Genomic DNA, 19,752 nt, shown 5'->3' with positions numbered 1-19,752 from the left:
ACTGCCGATAAGCAAATTAATGTGACTTGTGAGGTACAACAATTATTAGGAAATAATCGAGTTAGAGCTGTAGCTATGAGTGCTACGGACGGGTTGATGAGAGGAATGGAAGTGATTGACACGGGAGATCCTCTCAGTGTTCCGGTCGGTGGAGCTACTCTCGGACGAATTTTCAACGTTCTTGGGGAGCCTGTTGACAATTTGGGTCCTGTAGATAGTAGTGCAACGTTCCCTATTCATAGATCTGCGCCTGCCTTTATCGAGTTAGATACGAAATTATCCATCTTTGAAACAGGTATTAAGGTCGTCGATCTTTTAGCTCCTTATCGACGACCTTAATACCTGTTTCAAAGATGGATAATTTCGGGGGGCTGGAGTAGGTAAAACAGTACTGATCATGGAATTAATCAATAACATTGCTAAAGCTCATGGGGGCGTATCCGTATTCGGTGGAGTAGGGGAACGGACTCGTGAAGGAAAGATCTTTATATGGAAATGAAGGAATCCGGAGTAATTAATGAAAAAAATATTGAGGAATCAAAGGTAGCTCTAGTCTATGGCCAAATGAATGAACCACCGGGAGCTCGTATGAGAGTTGGTTTAACTGCCCTAACTATGGCGGAATATTTCCGAGATGTTAATAAGCAAGACGTGCTTTTATTTATCGATAATATCTTTCGTTTTGTTCAAGCAGGATCAGAGGTATCCGCTTTATTAGGGAGAATGCCCTCCGCAGTGGGTTATCAACCTACTCTTAGTACAGAAATGGGTTCTTTGCAAGAAAGAATTGCTTCTACTAAAAAGGGATCTATAACTTCGATTCAAGCAGTTTATGTACCTGCAGACGATTTGACCGACCCTGCCCCTGCCACAACATTTGCACATTTGGATGCTACTACCGTACTTTCCAGAGGATTAGCTTCCAAGGGTATTTATCCAGCAGTAGATCCTTTAGATTCAACCTCGACTATGTTACAGCCTCGGATCGTTGGCAACGAACATTATGAAACTGCGCAAAGAGTTAAGGAAACTTTACAACGTTACAAAGAACTTCAGGACATTATCGCAATTCTTGGCTTGGATGAATTATCGGAAGAGGACTATAATGCTTTAACACTTTCACTTAGCCATAGGAGTTTGACAATGGGGCTACTAGATAGCCCCTGGTGGCTCCGCACTCTCCCGATCGTGGGGTGCGTACATGCCTGGCCAGAAAACGGCCCTTCGTTAAGGCGGAGGAATTCTAACATTCCGATAGGTCATCGAGTGGTTGACCAGTCTCACGCTATATCATGACAGACAGTTTTCGGCTTTCTCTACCGAGGTGCTCGTCCGGATGAACCAGGGCACAATCGCAGTAGTTCTCCCGGTGCTACCTTAGCAGGAAAGTGGAACGTAAGGCACCAAAACACAAGAGCCGGGCAAACCCAACATTTGACCAAAGACAATGATTCGGAGCTGATGCATATAAGGCCAAACTCGCGACGCCGAACACTCCCTAAGGTATTCAGTCTTTATGGTATAAACCGGGCCAAAGTAGTGCCCTTTGTAAGAAGCCCCTTGTGTCCAGGTACGTGCATTATTCTGGCATGGCCACATGCCAAGACGTCAACATCCTTCTCAACTGTGCTGAGAATTCGGTGGATATATCAACAAGAGACGGTAAAAAAAGGTTTACGCAGGGTCTTAATCTAAAAAGAATCCTTGGAGCGGGTCCCTGCTGCACGTCTGCGCCTGTGTCTCCATTGTGCCGTATCTTGGACGGGTGTAGCACGATGATCATCTGTAAAAAAGAGGGACTTAGGTGAAAAAGTTGTCGTGCAATTAAAGAAACCATGTATTATTCAAGATGAGTAAAAATTGCCACTTGCCTGCGCGCATTGAGCCCCTTGTATTTGTAATAGGGGTGTGACCCTTGATCCGGTATAAATTGCATATAGCTGTGCCGGACTCGTCTAACCGTGTCCGAGGTCGTGAGGCCATTTTTAGTGTGCGGCTGCCAAGGCAGCCGCACGCTCTTCGGCGTGCAGGGATCGCTTAATACTTCCGTTCACTGTAATGATGCCACGTGGACCGGGCATATTGAGTGTGAGGGAAGCGTAGTGTGGTATTGCGTTAAAGCGAGCGAAAGCTTCGCGTCCGAATAGTGCTTGATAGCCATTTTGAAAGGGGGCAATGTGGAAGGTTAAATGTTCGCTACGGAAGTTATCGGGGAAGCCGAATATAACCTTTAGTAGCAGGGAGCCCGTGCAATGAGCCCCTGGGCCTGGCGTTACTCCTTTAAAGGTAGTATTGCTATGGCAAATTTTTGCTGGGTCTATCCCCATTTTGCGGATTGTATCCTGGTATATCAGGTTTAGACTGCTGCCACCGTCCATCAGGACTCGTGTGAGGTGGTATCCATCAATTATTGGGTCTAATACCAGGGCAGCCCATCCTGCACGCCGGATACTTGCTGAGTAATCATGATGGTTGAAAGTGATCGGTTGAGACGACCAGTGGCAGGACTCCGCGGTGATAGGCCCTCGGGCGTATTTTTCTGGGAGTGTCGTTTTGTTTTTTCCATTGATCGCGTGTAACACGTTACTGTTTTGACTTCTGGTGGAAATTTCTTTTGTTCCCCGGTGTCTTTCTTGAGAGGCTCATCCTCATCTTTGCTTGGCGTTTCCTCCCCCTTATGTACGGCATTGAGCTTGCCGGACTGCTTGAAGACCCAACATTCTCTGTGGATATGATTGGCTGGTTTGCCGGGGGTGCTATGGACCTGACATATTTGGTCCAGAATTTTTTTTAGGCTGGACAGTTCATCTCTAGCACCTTTAGAGGGCGGCTTTTGCTGACCTGGCCGAGAGCTTATGAATCGGGCGTTTACTGCCGTGCTCTTCGTGATGTCTCCTTTATTCCAGCGTTTGTTATTGTTGTTGCGCCGTGATTTCCCGTTTCCATCTCTAACTTCAGATGTACTGGGGTCGCTGGTGCTGCATCGGGCTAGCCAGCTGTCCTCACCCGCGCAAAAGCGGGTCATGAGGCTTGTTAGTGCTGCCATTGTTCTTGGTTTTTCTTGGCCGAGGTGTCGGGCAAGCCATTCGTCACGGACACTGTGCTTAAAAGCTGTCAAGGCTTCGGCGTTCGGACAGTCGACAATTTGGTTCTTTTTGGTAAGAAACCTGTTCCAAAGCTTTCGGGCTGACTCTCCGGGCTGTTGAGTTATATGACTCAAATCATCCGCGTCCGGAGGTCGGACATAGGTCCCTTGAAAGTTTGCCCGAAAAGCGTCTTCGAGCTTTGCCCAGCTTCCAATCGAGTTTTCGGGGATGCCTTTAAGCCAGTGACGGGCTGGCCCTTTGAGTTTGAGTGGTAAATACTTGATGGCGTGGAGATCATCTCCTCGAGCCATATGGATGTGGAGGATATAGTCCTCGATCCAGACCCCCAGGGTCTGTTGTTCTGTCGTATGCCTCTATGTTTACAGGTTTGAATCCCTCTGGAAATTCATGATCCAGCACCTTATCGGTGAAACATAGGGGGTGTGCGGCACCCCTGTATCTGGGTGTACCGCGTTGTTCGGATGTTTGTTGTGTTATATCATATGCTGGGGCGCGCTTGCGTGGTCCATAGATGGATCTGGTTGCGCTGTCCTTTTGGTGCAAGCCCTCGCGTGGATCGCATATTGTCTTGTGAGTGGCATTGTTTGCCGCTCTATGTTGGTCGTGAGGTCGTCTATCCGGCCAGGTGGCTGTTTTGATTTTTGGTTGTGAGGGGTCTGAGGCCTCCTCATCGAATTCGGGTAGCAACTTCCGCTTTGGGTAGCTCTTGGTGGGGCGATTGTCGCCGTACTTCGCTGCTGTGTTGAGTACTTTACTCCATCTGATTTGGAGTGTGTCCTGCGCAGCCTTGAGCCTTTGCTTCTGCTTTTTCAGACTCCTCGCGGTGGCCACAAGCCTTTGACGGGCATTTTGCTGCTCCGGGTGCTTGTCCGGCGTTGTGTCGGCCGGACTATTATCTTTGACCGAATTGGTTTGTTCGGTTTGACTCTCCTTATGGCCGTGGTCCGGCAGTGGTTCGCCCTGCTCCAACGCTGGGTCTGTGTGATCGTTATTCCTGGCGAGGCGGGATTTGGGACGGTGCCTGCGTCGCCGGTTTGACTACTTCTCGAGGGAACAAGCCTTCGGTGCATCGTTCTGTTCCTCGTCGTCGTCTTGTGGTGTGTTCATCGTGTATACGTCATATGATGAAGTGGACATCCAACGCCCTGTGGGTGGTGGCTCCTGTTCGCCTCCCGCATCGTTGTCCATACCGTTGATGTCTTCGGAGTCGAAGTCGAGCATGTCGGTTGAGTCATCGACAGTGGCTATTAAGTGGGTGGTGGGTGGGTGTCAAATTTCTTCGTCGTCTGCATCCCAATCCTGTTGGCCATAATACGGCCGGGGCTCTCCTGACAAAGAGAGAGACTTTAGTGAATTCAGAATGTCGCCGAGGGGCGAGTGCTGAAAGATACTCGCGGCGGTGAATTCCATGATTGGCGCCCCATTGGATTCGATCGGCAGGAGTGCGGATGGTTTAGAGTCCGGAAAAGAGTCTAATGCCTTGGAATCACGGGCTGCGCGGAGATTTATGCTAGTGTTCGGCTTGATCGCCGTTGAGACTGCAACCCCTGAGGTGGTGTCTAACCACCCGTCCTCGATTAGCGCAGTTGGCTCCGAACTGAGGGTCGGAGCTGATGTGGGCGCGGCTTTTGGGGTACTGTTCGGCGGCAGAGCTAGGTCATACCCATCGCGACAGTGCGGCGCGCCCGGCTGTGGCTCGAATCCGTCGAAGATCAAGTCCCCATGGATATTGGCCGTGTAATTCAAACTTCCAAATCTGACCTGATGGCCAAGGGCGTAGCTTTCAATCTGCTCCAGATGGCCAAGCGAATTAGCCCGCAGTGCAAAGCCGTCGGATATGAAGATCTGTCCGGGGAGAAAAGTCTCACCCTGGATCGCATCGCTATCGATGATAGTAGGATCCATCAAGCCTAACGGCGACGACACAGAGGAACTCTCAATGGAAGCACCAATGTCGGTGTCAAAACCGGCGGATCTCGGGTAGGGGGTCCCGAACTGTGCGTCTAGGCCGGATGGTAACATGAGGCAAGGGACACGAAGTTTTACCCAGGTTCGGGCCCTCTTGATGGAGGTAAAACCCTACGTCCTGCTTGATTAATATTGAAGATATGGGTGTTACAAGAGTAGATCTACCACGAGATCAGAGAGGCTAAACCCTAGAAGCTAGCCTATGGTATGATTGTATGTTGTGATTGTTCTCCTACGGACTAAAACCTCCGGTTTATATAGACACCGGAGAGGGTTAGGGTTACACAAGGTCGGTTACAAAGGAGGAGATATCCATATACGTATTGCCTAGCTTGCCTTCCACGCCAAGTAGAGTCCCATCCGGACACGAGACGAAGTCTTCAATCTTGTATCTTCATAGTCTAACAGTCCGTCCAATGAAGATACTCCGGCTGTCCGGAGACCCCCTAATCCATGACTCCCACAACGATATTCCCATGTGTCCTCGGGAGCGCTTTACATCATATAAGAGTTTGCCCAGGCTTGTCCTTTTCTACAAAAGGATTGGGCCACCTTGCTGCACTTTATTTACTTTTGTTACTTGTTGCTCGTTACAAATTATCCTATCACAAAACTATTTGTTACCACTTATTTCAGTACTTGCAGAGAATACCTTGCTGGAAACCGCTTATCATTTCCTTCTGCTCCTCGTTGGGTTCGACACTCTTACTTATCGAAAGGACTACGATAGATCCCCTATACTTATGGGTCATCAAGACTCTTTTATAGCGCCGTTGCCGGGGAGTGAAGCGCCTTTGGTAGGTGGAATTTGGTAAGGAAAAAATTATATAGTGTGCTGAAATTTATTGTCACTTGTTACAATGGAAAGTAATCCTCTGAGGGGCTTGTTCGGGGTATCTTCACCTCGACCAGTAGAGCAAAGAGTTGCTCCTCAACCTACTCGACCTACTGAAAATGAATATAAAAATGAAAATGCTTGCTTTGAAGTTCCTGCGGGTATGATAGAAAAACTGCTAGCTAATCCTTTTCTAGGAGATGGAACAAAATATCCTGATGAACATCTGATATATGTGGATGAAGTTTGTGGATTATTTAAGCTTGCAGGTGTACCCGGGGATGTTGTTAAGAAGAAGGTCTTCCCTTTATCTTTGAGGGGAGATGCATCGACATGGTATAGGCTATGTGATGATATGAGGTCTTGGAATTACAAACGATTGAAATTGGAATTTCATCAGAAGTTTTATCCTATGCATCTTGTTCATCGCGATCGCAATTTTATATATAACTAGTCATCATCCGGTGCACCTGCACGGTCTAGCTATTATTTGGAGACAATTGTTAACAAAATTATATTAACATGTATAAGATAGGAGGTTAAATTTTAGATATCATAATATTGAACAAATTATAAGTTATTTGAAACAATTGTAACAAACAATAATCACATGTATTATTTTCTGACGGCTAAAGTTAGTACACTATTGAGACACTTATTTTGGGATGGAGGGAGTATGATATATTTTTATGTGTATAGATTAAGCAATTTCGCACATTAATGACCTTGACAGTAATATCTCAATTGGTCTTATTTTTGCATGTGGTGAGATTGAAATTTCTTTTTCAATCAGGCATAGACTTTACTTCTAACATGCGGCTAGTCGACTCCTATATTTTAAGATCCTTTTGTCTTTTTTCAAGAGAAGGATGCAAGTAGTTTTATTTTGGCGCGAACTGGGATGTGTGCTTTTTTCACGGGAGGAGAAGATTATTTATTCGTACATCTTTTAGTTTTAGTTTTTTTCTTTTTTTGGAAGAAGTCTTGTGATTATTTGTACTTATCATCTTTTCTCTGTCTTAAAAACAGATAACACAAATATTTTAGAACTTGCACGTGTGAGATGATGACATTTTTTAAAACTGTGATATCTCCTTCTCTATAGCATGAGGGGTCCTTTTTTGTACCGGATATTTTTCTCTTATATTAGATAAAGCCGTGTCCTCTCATTATACGTGTTGGTACAATTCTGCAAGTAGTGGTGTACATTTATAAGCCGAGACTTCTGAAAAATCTTGACCATTAAATTTTGTACTTATGCATTTTCTTTTGTTCAGAAGACAGAACGTGAGTATTCTTATGTATCTTTTTTACTTTTTATAAAAAACAGAAGAGTATATTTCTTTTGCAATGGGAGAAGGCAGATATTGTCAAAGGAAAACTTGGTCGTGTGTCATAATGGCCTTTTTGTTATAAAGTCATGATGGCTCTTTTTCTTGTAGCATGAGGACTCTTTTTTATATGATTCTGTACTATGGTCTTTTCTTGTAGCATGAGGACTCTTTTTTATATGATTCTGTACTATGGTCTTTTCTTGTAGCATGAGGACTCTTGTTTACGTGATTCCCTTCTCTATTTTTTCTCTTTTGGAAAGCGTGATTCCCTTTTCTATATTATAAGGTTGTGTCTATCTTTTATATACGTGCATGTTCTATTCTTTACGTACGCCATATCTTTATATAAGTCACGGACTTTTAACAGATCTTAGCCATTAAAATTTTAATCTAATGGATAAATTAATCTTGATGATGTGGATTAATGTAAATGCTAGAAAGCTGCCTCCAATTAGTAAATATAAGATTTTTGGCCTCATGAAGGAGAAATCATCGCTCAAGAGATTATTGAAAACTCTGAAGAAGCACCGTGCTGCTATTGGGTATACTCTTGATGATCTTAATGGCATTAGTCTCACTCTATGTCAACATAAAATTAATTTGGAAGAAGATGTTAAACCAGTTCGTGATCATCAACACCGACTGAATCCTAAAATGAAAGAAGTGGTAAGAAAGGAGATACTAAAGCTCCTTGTGGCAGGTATAATCTATCCCATTGCTGATAGTCAGTGGGTAAGTCATGTCCATTGTGTCCCTAAGAAGGAAGGTATTACTGTTGTTCCTAATGATAAAGATGAATTGATTCCTCAAAGAATTATTACAGGTTATAGGATGGTAATTGATTTCCGCAAATTAAATAAGGCTACTAAAAAAGATCATTACCCCTTACCTTTTATCGATCAAATGCTAGAAAGATTGTCCAAACATACACATTTTTGCTTTCTAGATGGTTATTCTGGTTTCTCTCAAATACCTGTGTCAGTCAAAGATCAATCAAAGACTACTTTTACATGCCCTTTTGGTACCTTTGCTTATAGACGTATGCCTTTTGGTCTATGTAATGCACCTGCTACCTTTCAAAGATGCATGATGGCTATATTTTTCTGACTTTTGTGAAAAGATTTGTGAGGTTTTCATGGACGACTTTTCCGTCTATGGATCTTCTTTTGATGATTGCTTGAGCAACCTTGAGCGAGTTTTGCAGAGATGTGAAGAAACTAATTTTGTCTTGAATTGGGAAAAGTGTCACTTTATGGTTAATGAAGGTATTGTCTTGGGGCATAAAGTTTCTGAAAGAGGTATTGAGGTTGATAAAGCCAAGGTTGATGCTATTGAAAAGATGTCATGTCCCAAGGACATCAAAGGTATAAGAAGTTTCCTTGGTCATGCCGGTTTTTATAGGAGGTTCATTAAGGATTTCTCAAAAATCTCTCGGCCTCTGACTAATTTATTACAAAAAGATATACCATTTGTTTTTGTGATGATTGTGTAGAAGCATTTGAAATACTTAAGAAAGCATTGATCTCTGCCACCTGATTGGAATTTACCCTTTGAAATTATGTGTGATGCTAGTGATTATGTTGTAGGTGCTGTTCTAGGACAAAGAGTTGATAAAAAAAACTAAATGTTATTCAATATGCTAGTAAAACTCTAGACAATGCTCAAAGAAATTATGCTACTACTGAAAAAGAATTCTTAGTGGTTGTATTTGCTTGTGATAAGTTCAGACCTTATATTGTTGATTCTAAAGTAACTATTCACACTGATCATGCTGCTATTAAATATCTCATGGAAAAGAAAGATGCTAAACCTAGACTTATTAGATGGGTTCTCTTGCTACAAGAATTTGATTTGCATATTGTTGATAGAAAAGGAGCTGAGAACCCCGTTGCAGACAACTTGTCTAGGTTAGAAAATGTGCTTGATGACCCACTACCTATTGATGATAGCTTTCCTGATGAGCAATTAAATGTCATAAATGCTTCTCATACTGCTCCATGGTATGCTGATTATGCTAATTACATTGTTGCTAAGTTTATACCACCTAGTTTCACATACCAGCAAAAGAAAAAGTTCTTCTATGATTTGAGGCATTACTTTTGGGATGACCCACATCTTTATAAAGAAGGAGTAGATGGTGTTATTAGACGTTGTGTACCTGAGCATGAACAGGAACAGATCCTACGCAAGTGTCACTTCGAAGCTTATGGAGGACACCATGCTGGAGATAGAACTGCACATAAGGTATTGCAATCTGGTTTTTATTGGCCTACTCTCTTCAAGGATGCCCGCATGTTTGTCTTATCTTGTGATGAATGTCAAAGAGTTGGTAATATTAGTAGATGTCAAGAAATGCCTATGAACTATTCACTTGTTATTGAACCATTTGATTTTTGGGGCTTTGACTATATGGGACCTTTTCCTTCCTCTAATGGTTATACACATATTTTAGTTGCTGTTGATTACGTTACTAAGTGGGTAGAAGTCATTCCAACTAGTAGTGCTGATCATAACACTTCTATTAAAATGCTTAAAGAAGTTATTTTTTCTAAGATTTGGAGTCCCTAGATATTTAATGACCGATGGTGGTTCACATTTTATTCATGGTGCTTTTCGTAAAATGCATGCTAAATATGATGTTAATCATAGAATTGCATGTACTTATCATCCTCAGTCTAGTGGTCAAGTAGAATTGAGTAATAGAGAACTCAAATTAATTTTGCAAAAGACTGTTAATAGGTCTAGAAAGAACTGGTCCAAGAAACTAGATGATGCATTATGGGCCTACAGAACTGCATATAAAAATCCTATGGGCATGTCTCCGTATAAAATGGTCTATGGAAAAGCATGTCACTTACCTCTCGAACTAGAACACAAGGCTTATTGGGCTATTAAAGAACTTAGTTATGATTTTAAACTTGCCGGTGAGAAGAGGTTATTTGATATTAGCTCACTTGATGAATGGAGAACCCAAGCCTACGAAAATGCCAAGTTGTTTAAAGAAAAAGTTAAAAGATGGCATGACAAAAGAATACAAAAGCGTGAGTTTAATGTAGGTGATTATGTATTACTATACAACTCTCGTTTACGATTTTTTGCAGGAAAACTTCTCTCTAAATGGGAAGGTCCTTACGTTATCGATGAGGTCTACCGTTCCGGTGCCATAAAAATCAACAACTTCGAAGGCACAAATCGGAAGGTGGTGAACGGTCAAAGAATCAAACATTATATATCAGGTAATCCCATAAATGTTGTAACCAATGTTATTGAAACCGTAACCCCGGAGGAATACATAAGGGACACTTTCCGGAACGTTTCAGACTCCGAAAAGGAATAGGTATGTGGTACGATAAGTAAACCGACTCCAAAACAGTTTTTAAGGCAATATTTCTCCTTTTTGGAATATTTAGAAAAATAGGAAAATAAGTAGCGGTCTGGGAAGGACACGAGGGCTCCATGAGGGTGGAGGGCGCGCCCTACCCTACTGGGCGCGCCCCCCTACCTCGTGGGCACCTCGTGTGCTCTCCGGACTTCGTTTTTGTACACGACACGTATTTTGGTCGGTAAAAATTCATTATATAATCTCCCGGGGGTTTTGACTCCCGTATCACGCAAAAATCTCATGTCTTTGTTTCGAGCTGTTTTCTGTCAGGGTTGTCAAGGCCAGGCACTATGTCATCTCCCTCCTCCTCCAATCATGAGGGCAACGATGCTTGGCTAATGAAGATAGAGCTGAAGAGAGAAGAACCCATGGAGATCAACAAGGATGAAGGGATCAAGAAGGCCATGGAGGACCAAGTTCCGGCAACAGAAGACACCTTTCAACTTGATCACAATCTTCTTACCCCAACAGAGATCGAAGCTTTCAAGATGATTGAGTTAGCTCGTATACAAAATAAGTATCTCACACGTGAAAATATTTTGTTGAAGGAGCATATCATCGCACTCAAGGGCATTATCCGCAAGTTAGAAGACCTCCTACGACCGATGTGCGACTATCCATCATCAACAACCCCACCTTCTTCACCAACGAAGGAGACATAATCACATGGGTATGGGCACTCCACTTGGCAACTGCCAAGCTTGGGGGAGTGCCCCGGTATCGTATCACCATCACTTTTATCTTTACCGTTTTTCTTAGTTCTATCCTTTTGGTAATATCTTGATCTAGTAGAATAAAAGTTCTTAGTATGATTTAGTCATGAGTTTTGCTTTATTATCCTTCTATGTAATTGAGTCCGTGAGCTATATAATAAAGATTAGTGTTGAGTCAAGGGCTTAATTATTTTTCCATGATCCTAAGGGAATAAAAGAAAAGAGAAAGAAATAAAAAGAAACAAAGAGATCATGTGAGTCTTATGGAGAGTAATGAGCTCACATAGAAAGAGTGTGATGAATAAAAGTTGTTGAGGCCTGACAAACTCAGTTTTGGTCATCGTTGCAATTAATAGGAAGTAATAAAGAAAGAGAGGTCTTCACATATAAATATACTATCTTGGACCTCTTTTATGATTGTGAGCACTCATTAAAATATGACGTGCTAAAGAGTTGACATTGGACAAGGAAGACAACATAATGGGTTATGTTTTCTTACATCTAAGATGAATTATATTGTCTTGGATCTTCCAACATGATGAGCTTGTCTTTCCCCCTCATGCTAGCCAAATTCATTGCACCAAGTAGAGATACTACTTGTGCTTCTAAATACCCTTAAACCAGTTTTGCCATGAGAGTCCACTATACCTACCTATGGATTGAGTAAGATCCTCTAAGTAAGATGTCATCGGTGCAAGCAATGAAAATTGCTCTCTAAATATGTATGACTTATTAGTGTGGGAGAAAATAAGCTTTATACGATCGTGTGATATGGAAGAAATAAAAGCGACAAACTGCATAATAAAGGTCCGTATCACAAGTGGCAATGTAAAGTGACGTTCTTTCGCATTAAGATTTTGTGCATCCAACCATAAAAGCGCATGACAACCTCTGCTTCCCTCTGCGAAGGGCCTATCTTTTACTTTTACCTCCTACCTTGCATAAGAGTCATGGTGATCTTCACCCTTCCTTTTTACATTTTTTCCTTTGGCAAGCACAATATGTTGGAAAGATCCTGGTATATATGGCTAATTGGATGTGAGTTTTCATGAACTATTATTGTTGACATTACCCTTGAGGTAAAACGTTGGGAGGCAATGCTATAAGCCCCTATCTTTCTCTGTGTCCGATTGAAACTCCATACCCATAAGTATTGCGTGAGTGTCAGCAATTGTGAAAGATTATATGATAGTTGAGTATGTGGACTTGCTGAAAAACTCTTATACATTGACTCTTTCCTATGTTATGATAAATTGCAATTGCTTCAATGACTGAGATTGTAGTTTGTTAGTTTTCAATGAAGTTTACAATTCATACTTGATATTGTGATTGAATTATTACTCTAGCGTAAGAGATTATATGACAAGAATTATATAAGTTGTTGTTCTAAGAATGATCATGATGCCCTCATGTCCGTATTTTATTTTTATCGACACCTCTATCTCTAAACATGTGGACATATTTTTCGACTTCGGCTTTTTGCTTGAGGATAAGCGAGGTCTAAGCTTGGGGGAGTTGATACGTCCATTTTGCATCATGCTTTTATATCAATATTATTGCATTATGGGCTGTTATTACACATTATGTCACAATACTTATGCCTATTCTCTCTTATTTTACAAGGTTTACATAAAGAGGGAGAATGCCGGCAGCTGGGATTCTGGGCTGGAAAAGGAGCAAATATTAGAGACCTATTCTGCACAGCTCCAAAAGTCCTGAAACTTCACGGGAGATGTTTTCCAAATATGTAAAAAATACTCAGCGGAAGAAACTCACCAGGGGGGCCACACCCTGCCCACGAGGGTGGGTGGCGCGCCCTACCCCCTAGAGCGCGCCCCCTACCTCGTGGGCCCCCTGGTGGCCCTGCGGTGACCATCTTCTGCTATATGGAGTCTTTCGTTGGAAAAAAATCATAAGCCATCTTCTCGGACGAAACTCCGCCGCCACGAGGCGGAACCTTGGCGGAACCAATCTAGGGCTCTGGCGGAGCTGTTCTGCCAGGGAAACTTCCCTCCCGGAGGGGGAAATCATCGCCATCGTCATCACCAACACTCATCTCATCAGGAGAGGGCAATCTCCATCAACATCTTCATCAGCACCATCTCATCTCAAAACCCTAGTTCATCTCTTGTATCCAATTCTTGTCTCCAAGTCCGGGATTGGTGCTAGTAGGTTGCTAGTAGTGTTACTTACTCCTTGTAGTTGATGCTAGTTGGTTTAATCGGTGGAAGATCATATGTTTAGATCCTATATGCATATTAATACCCCTCTGATTATGAACATGTTTATGCTTTGTGAGTAGTTACTTTTGTTCCTGAGGACATGGGAGAAGTCTTGCTATTAGTCGTCATGTGAATTTGGTATTCGTTCGATATTTTGATGAGATGTATGTTGTCTCTCCTCTAGTGGTGTTATGTGAACGTCGACTACATGACACTTCACCATTGTTTGGGCCTAGAGGAAGGCATTGGGAAGTAATAAGTAGATGATGGGTTGCTAGAGTGACAGAAGCTTGAACCCTAGTTTATGCGTTGCTTCGTAAGGGGCTGATTTGGATCCATATGTTTCATGCTATGGTTAGGTTTACCTTAATACTTTTGTTCTAGTTGCGAATGCTTGCAATAGAGGTTAATCATAAGTGGGATGCTTGTCCAAGTAAGGGCAGCACCCAAGCACTGGTCTACCCACATACCAAATTATCAAAGTACCGAACGCGAATCATATGAACGTGATGAAAACTAGCTTGACGATATTCCCATGTGTCCTCGGGAGCACTTTACATCATATAAGAGTTTGTCTAGGCTTATCCTTTGCTACAAAAGGATTGGGACACCTTGCTGCACTTTATTTACTTTTGTTACTTGTTGCTCATTACAAATTATCCTATCACAAAACTATCTGTTACCACTTATTTCAGTACTTGCAGAGAATACCTTGCTGGAAACCACTTATCATTTACTTTTGCTCCTCGTTGGGTTCGACACTCTTACTTATCGAAAGGACTACGATAGATCCCCTATACTTGTGGGTCATCAAGTCATACCAACGGGCACGGTTGGGTTACCCACGTCCGTATTGATGAGAATCCCGTAATAAGGGGGACACGATCTCTGCTTCGACAAGACGTGTCGAGAAAACCGCCTCGCGATATGTGCGGTGCTGGTTGAGAAAAACAGTTCGAATAATGACAGGGCCATGACGTGATGTCATGTGGGCAAAACGTGTCAGCAGATCAGATTTGTGGAAATATTATTCTCTCTACGGTGGTATGTGGAACTTGTTTTGCAGAGCCGGAAACTATCCTTGTGTTCAAAATCTTCTATGGAGTATTCGGAGGAGGAACCTGCCTTGCAATGCCGAAGACAATACTGCGTGCCGGACTCATCGTCATTGAAGCCTGGTTCAGGGGCTACTGAGGGAGTCCTAGATTAGGGGGTCTCCGGACAGCCGGACTATATCCTTTGGCCAGAATGTTGGAGTATGAAGATACAAGATTGAAGACTTCGTCCCGTGTCCGGATGGGACTCTCCTTGGCGTGGAAGGCAAGCTAGGCAATACGGATATGTAGATCTCCTCCCTTGTAACCGACTCTGTGTAACCCTAGCCCCCTCCGGTGTCTATATAAACCAAAGGGTTTAATCCGTAGGAGAACATACAATAATACCATAGGCTAGCTTCTAGGGTTTAGCCTCTACGATCTCATGGTAGATCAACTCTTGTAATACTCATATCATCAAGAACAACCAAGCAGGACGTAGGTATTACCTCCTTCAAGAGGGCCCGAAACTGGGTAAACTTCGTGTCCCCTGCCTCCTGTTACCATCCGCCTTAGACGCACAGTTCGGGACCCCCTACCTGAGATCCGCTGGTTTTGACACCGACACCCGTCCTCTGCATCTGGGCGATGCATACGGCCACTTTATTAATTATGGATGTGCCTTTTATGAATGACATGAGTATTTTGATGTTTATAGGTCACTTTTTTCTTTACTCTATAGTTTCCTTTCTGTGAGTTTCATGTGTTAATATACAGTGTAGTTGGCTTCAACATGTATGCATGCCGCTACTGACTCTCCTACTTATAGTGATACCATCTCTGTAATGACCCGACCCAAAATCGGTCAAGTCTCTGTGTAGCTGTACCATCCCAAGATCATGCTGGCACACACAGTACATTGATGAAAAGATTCAAAGTTCAATCACTCCTGAATTTATTACACGATTCTCATATTGAGTCTTTATTACATCATAATAAATTCGGCCGAAGGCCAACTCATGAGAAATAAACTAAATAAAGCTGCGGAAGCGTAGACGAATAGCGAGTCCATCCGACTCCATAGGGCAATCGCCAAGCGTAGATCGTAGCCTCACGCCTGGTCGGAAAAATCCTCTGCAACATGAGACATTGCAGCCGTGTAGGTCGGCATTTTGAATATGCCGACAAGTCATAGAGAAAACAGCAAATGATAATGCTAACACTATATGCAATTTGGCTGTGGGGCTCTAAGTTTTATATTTTTGCGAAAAGGCAGTTTTTCCCTGCAACAAAGGTCTTGCTTGCAATTACTACAAAATGTTGGTAGTTATTGAGATGGTTCCGCCAACCAATGTCTCATTCCCAATTATTAATTAACCCCTCAATTAATTTATTTGTTCGGTGTTGAGATTTTGGAAATACTCCAATTCCAGAGGCTCAAATGTCCGTAACCGGGGACACGGCTAATCGATTAGGTTGTTGCTCTGCAGAGTCTTCTGCACTTTACCCGCAAGATTCGTTCCCTCCTTTATGTCCTCGCACTGCCTGGTGTTTGAAGACGGGACGAACGAAACAGGGTCTTCCGTAGAGTTTCTCTGGGCACTATCGGTGCCCATCCATGTCCTACCGTTCTTCTACATCTGCTGGCATCGTCCGTCCAGAGTCACGCCTAAGGTCAACCCAGCCAGAGCCCATAATGGCTTGCGGCTACACAGGTAAGCTTCCGGTTAAGGGGTATCCATCCGTCTCTTCGTGGCTGGGTGAAGCTTTCCGCAAGATGTCATGGCGCTTCTCCATGCATCCCGGCCATCCGCTGGTTCCTCCAGGGTGCCCGTCAACCGTCCTCCACCCAGTAGTGAATTTGAAGTCCATCTTGAGCTTGAAGTCATGGGGTTGTCATCATCTTGACTCTCACATCTCCCTTATGAATCTCTCAACCAACCCCGTCTACAAGCATAGCAAAATAAACTACATCGTCCCGGGCAATAGTAACAAGGGGAAATGGGTTCATCCTACCTCATGATACTACTCAAGACATAACTTAAAATTCTCCTACTGCATGCATGGTGGGGAGGAATAATTCTAATGCAACAAAATCATAGGTATTGTAAAACATGATCAAATGACTTGCCTGGCTGACAGTCTTCAAACGCTAGTGACTCGAGATAGCAAGCTTCGCACTTCAAAAATTCTATCGAGTTAAACAATAGCACAAATAAATATTCCACTAAATATCATAACAGCAAGCTAAAGGAAATCACACAAGCACTCAAACCAAAACCAAAGAAAACTCGAAGAACTCCAAACCAACAACTAGCAAGAAAAAACATTTTATTTTTTCTGTAAATAAAAGTTCACCCTCTGTAACTACAGAAACTAATCTAAAACAAACTATAACAGAGGTGAAATAAAATCCAAAATTAATTAGAACAACAGAAAACAGCAGCCAGCTAAAAAACTAGAAAAGCTTGATTTCGAGTAAAACTATTTTTAATAAAGACTAAAAATACCCAAATAAATTCCTAGTGTTAGGCAAGGTCAAAACAAAGCAGTGACAAAAAGAATCACTAAAAAGGAATAATCCTAACTCAAATTATAGTAGAAATACTAATCTGACTAAAACTAATATAAAACTATTTTTATAAACTTAAACATGGCCGAATCTATTTTCTACAGAAACTATAGGAAATTTGTAAACTAACAAAAAAAATAATCAACTGAAAATAATAAATAACCTAAAAGATATATATTTTACAAAAACAGAACTATTCTGCTAAAAATAGAAACTGGAATAAAACTAAAATAAACTAATGCGCTAACGGGCCGAAACAGTGAGCGCTCTAAAACTATCTAACGCGCGAGCGACCTTTAACTAAAACATATACGGGCTAAGTAAAAAACCGATCGGTCCGGTCTAACTAAACCGGAAAATAAATCGTAAACTAAACCGATCTATTGAAAATAACCTAACCCTTCGCGGATCTAATCTAAGCCGTACATGCGAGATCTAACGGTGGAGGGGAGCTCGGGCTTACAGTGGACGGCGGCGACGGACGAAGATGACAGGGGCGACTCGGGCATCGGTGGCGGAGGGGCTCCGGTGGTCCGGGGCGACGGCGGTGATGTCAGGGAGATGCGACGGAGCGAGGCGGAGGTGGTGGTGGAGTTGTTGGAGCTTGGGGACGACGGTGGCGGTCGGGGCGACGACGACTGCTCCCTGGTGAGCTGCAGCTCCGGCGAGCGGCGGTCGAGCTCGGGGCAACGGCTTCAATGGTTCCTGGGCGACGATAGGATGTCAAAGAGGTGCGGGACGAGAAGGGGTTTGGGTGGTGTAGCTTGGAAGCAAGGGGAATGCTCACCGGCGGCAGAAACGGCGGTGAACCGAGGCGGCGGCGGCGAGATGCGTTTGGAGATGGCGCGAGCTATGGTGGGTGTTGGGGTAGGGTTTTTGGGGGGGTTCAGAAGAGAAGGGGCAAGGCTTTATATAGGGCATGATCGTGGGCGAGGAGGCAACGCGGGATCGCAATCCCGAGAAGATCGCGGCGACGGGCGGCGGCGGTCGCGCTCTGGTGCGGCATGACGTGGGCGAGTGGTTAGGGATAGGGTGGACCCCGCGGGCCAGTGGGAGAGAGAGGGGAGGAGGCGAGCGGGCGACCGAAGCGGAGGCGGCTCGGGCGTGCGGCGCGCTGCGCTGGGCTGGCGGCTCGGCGCTAGTGGGCTGCGGCCTTGGCGACTGGGCCTGCTGGCCTGGCGCCTGGCGCGCCTGGGTTTTTTTCCTATTTGTTTTTTTGAATAACCACAGAGAGAAAACTAAATATAGAAAAAACTATAGTATTTTTATATATGACATATATATATATCAAAATTCTCAGGGGAAATAATCCTAAAACGTGGACATTTTTCCAGAGGCAAAACACAAACTAAAAAAACATTTTCCGGAAATCCCAAATAAAATTCAAATTTGAATTCAAACTTTTTGGCCATATTTTTGTTCTGACATTTTTGGAGTGTCATGTTAGCTCCTGTCATACTTTTGATCAAGTATTTGTCAGGGATATTTGAAGTAAATTATCAAATGCCAAGTTGAATCCAATTCAAACAAAACTCAAATGCCTTTGAAAATTCCAAATGCCACACAATTTCAAACAATATACACAGATGCTTAACTAATAATTGTAAAACATTCCAAATTTAAAATTTGGGATGTTACAAACCTACCCTCCTTAAGATGAATCTCGCCCTCGAGATTCGGGTTGGCTAGCAAATAGGTGCGGGTGGTCTCGGCGGAGATCTTCTTCTCGCTCCCAGGTGGCTTCCTCCTCGGAGTGGTGGCTCCATAGAACCTTGCAAAACTTGATGATCTTGTTGCAGGTAACTCTATTCGCAGTCTCGAGAATTCTAACGGGTTTCTCCTCATAAGTCAGATCACTGTCAAGCTGTATGGCCTCTAGGGGTACTGTGTCTCTCAAAGGAATATCGTCCATCTCGGCATGGCATTTCTTCAGCTGGGATACGTGAAAGACATCGTGAACTCCTGACAATCCTTCTGGCAATTCCAGCTTATATGCAACTTCTCCTCTGCGTTCGAGGATTTTGTAGGGGCCAATGAACCTGGGTGCTAATTTTCCTTTAACACCAAACCTCTTGATTCCTCGAAGTGGGGACACACGGAGATATGCTCGGTCTCCAACTTCATACATTATCTCATTGTGTTTACTATCGGCATAACTCTTCTGTCTCGACTGGGCTATCTTAAGTCGGTCTCGAATCAGCTTGACCTTCTCTTCAGAATCTCTGATAAGATCGGGACCAAAAAGTTTTCGGTCTCCAACAGCATCCCACAACAATGGTGTTCTGCACCTCCTTCCGTATAGAGCTTCGAAAGGGGCCATCTTCAGACTGGTCTGGTAGCTGTTGTTGTACGAGAACTCTGCGTATGGCAAATTGTCATCCCGGCTAGACCCGTAGTCTAGCGCACAGGCTCTCAACATGTCCTCCAGAATATGGTTGACTCTCTCGGTCTGTCCATCTGTCTACGGATGAAAAGTTGTACTGAACTCCAGCCTCGTACCCAAAGTTTCATGCAACTGATTCCAAAACTTTGAGGTAAATTGTGTTCCTCTATCTGACATGATACTCCTCGGAACTCCATGCAGA

General features: G+C 43.4%; 1 protein-coding gene across 1 annotated transcript; it reads left to right on the top strand.

Annotated features, from left to right (window-relative positions):
• The first annotated feature begins 394 nt into the window (after nt 1–394).
• LOC125535089 (ATP synthase subunit beta, chloroplastic-like) lies at nt 395–19,217 on the top strand. The gene is made up of 3 exons (XM_048698146.1): nt 395–1,107; nt 17,588–18,022; nt 19,155–19,217. Exons 1-3 carry the CDS (start codon nt 490–492, stop codon nt 19,215–19,217), a joined length of 1,116 nt encoding a protein of 371 aa, XP_048554103.1. The 5' UTR covers nt 395–489.
• The last annotated feature ends 535 nt before the right edge of the window (nt 19,218–19,752 follow it).

The sequence above is a fragment of the Triticum urartu genome, chromosome 2, assembly GCF_003073215.2.
Source record: "Triticum urartu cultivar G1812 chromosome 2, Tu2.1, whole genome shotgun sequence".
Taxonomy (NCBI): Eukaryota; Viridiplantae; Streptophyta; class Magnoliopsida; order Poales; family Poaceae; genus Triticum; species Triticum urartu.
This window is presented reverse-complemented; position numbering and strand designations above follow the sequence as displayed.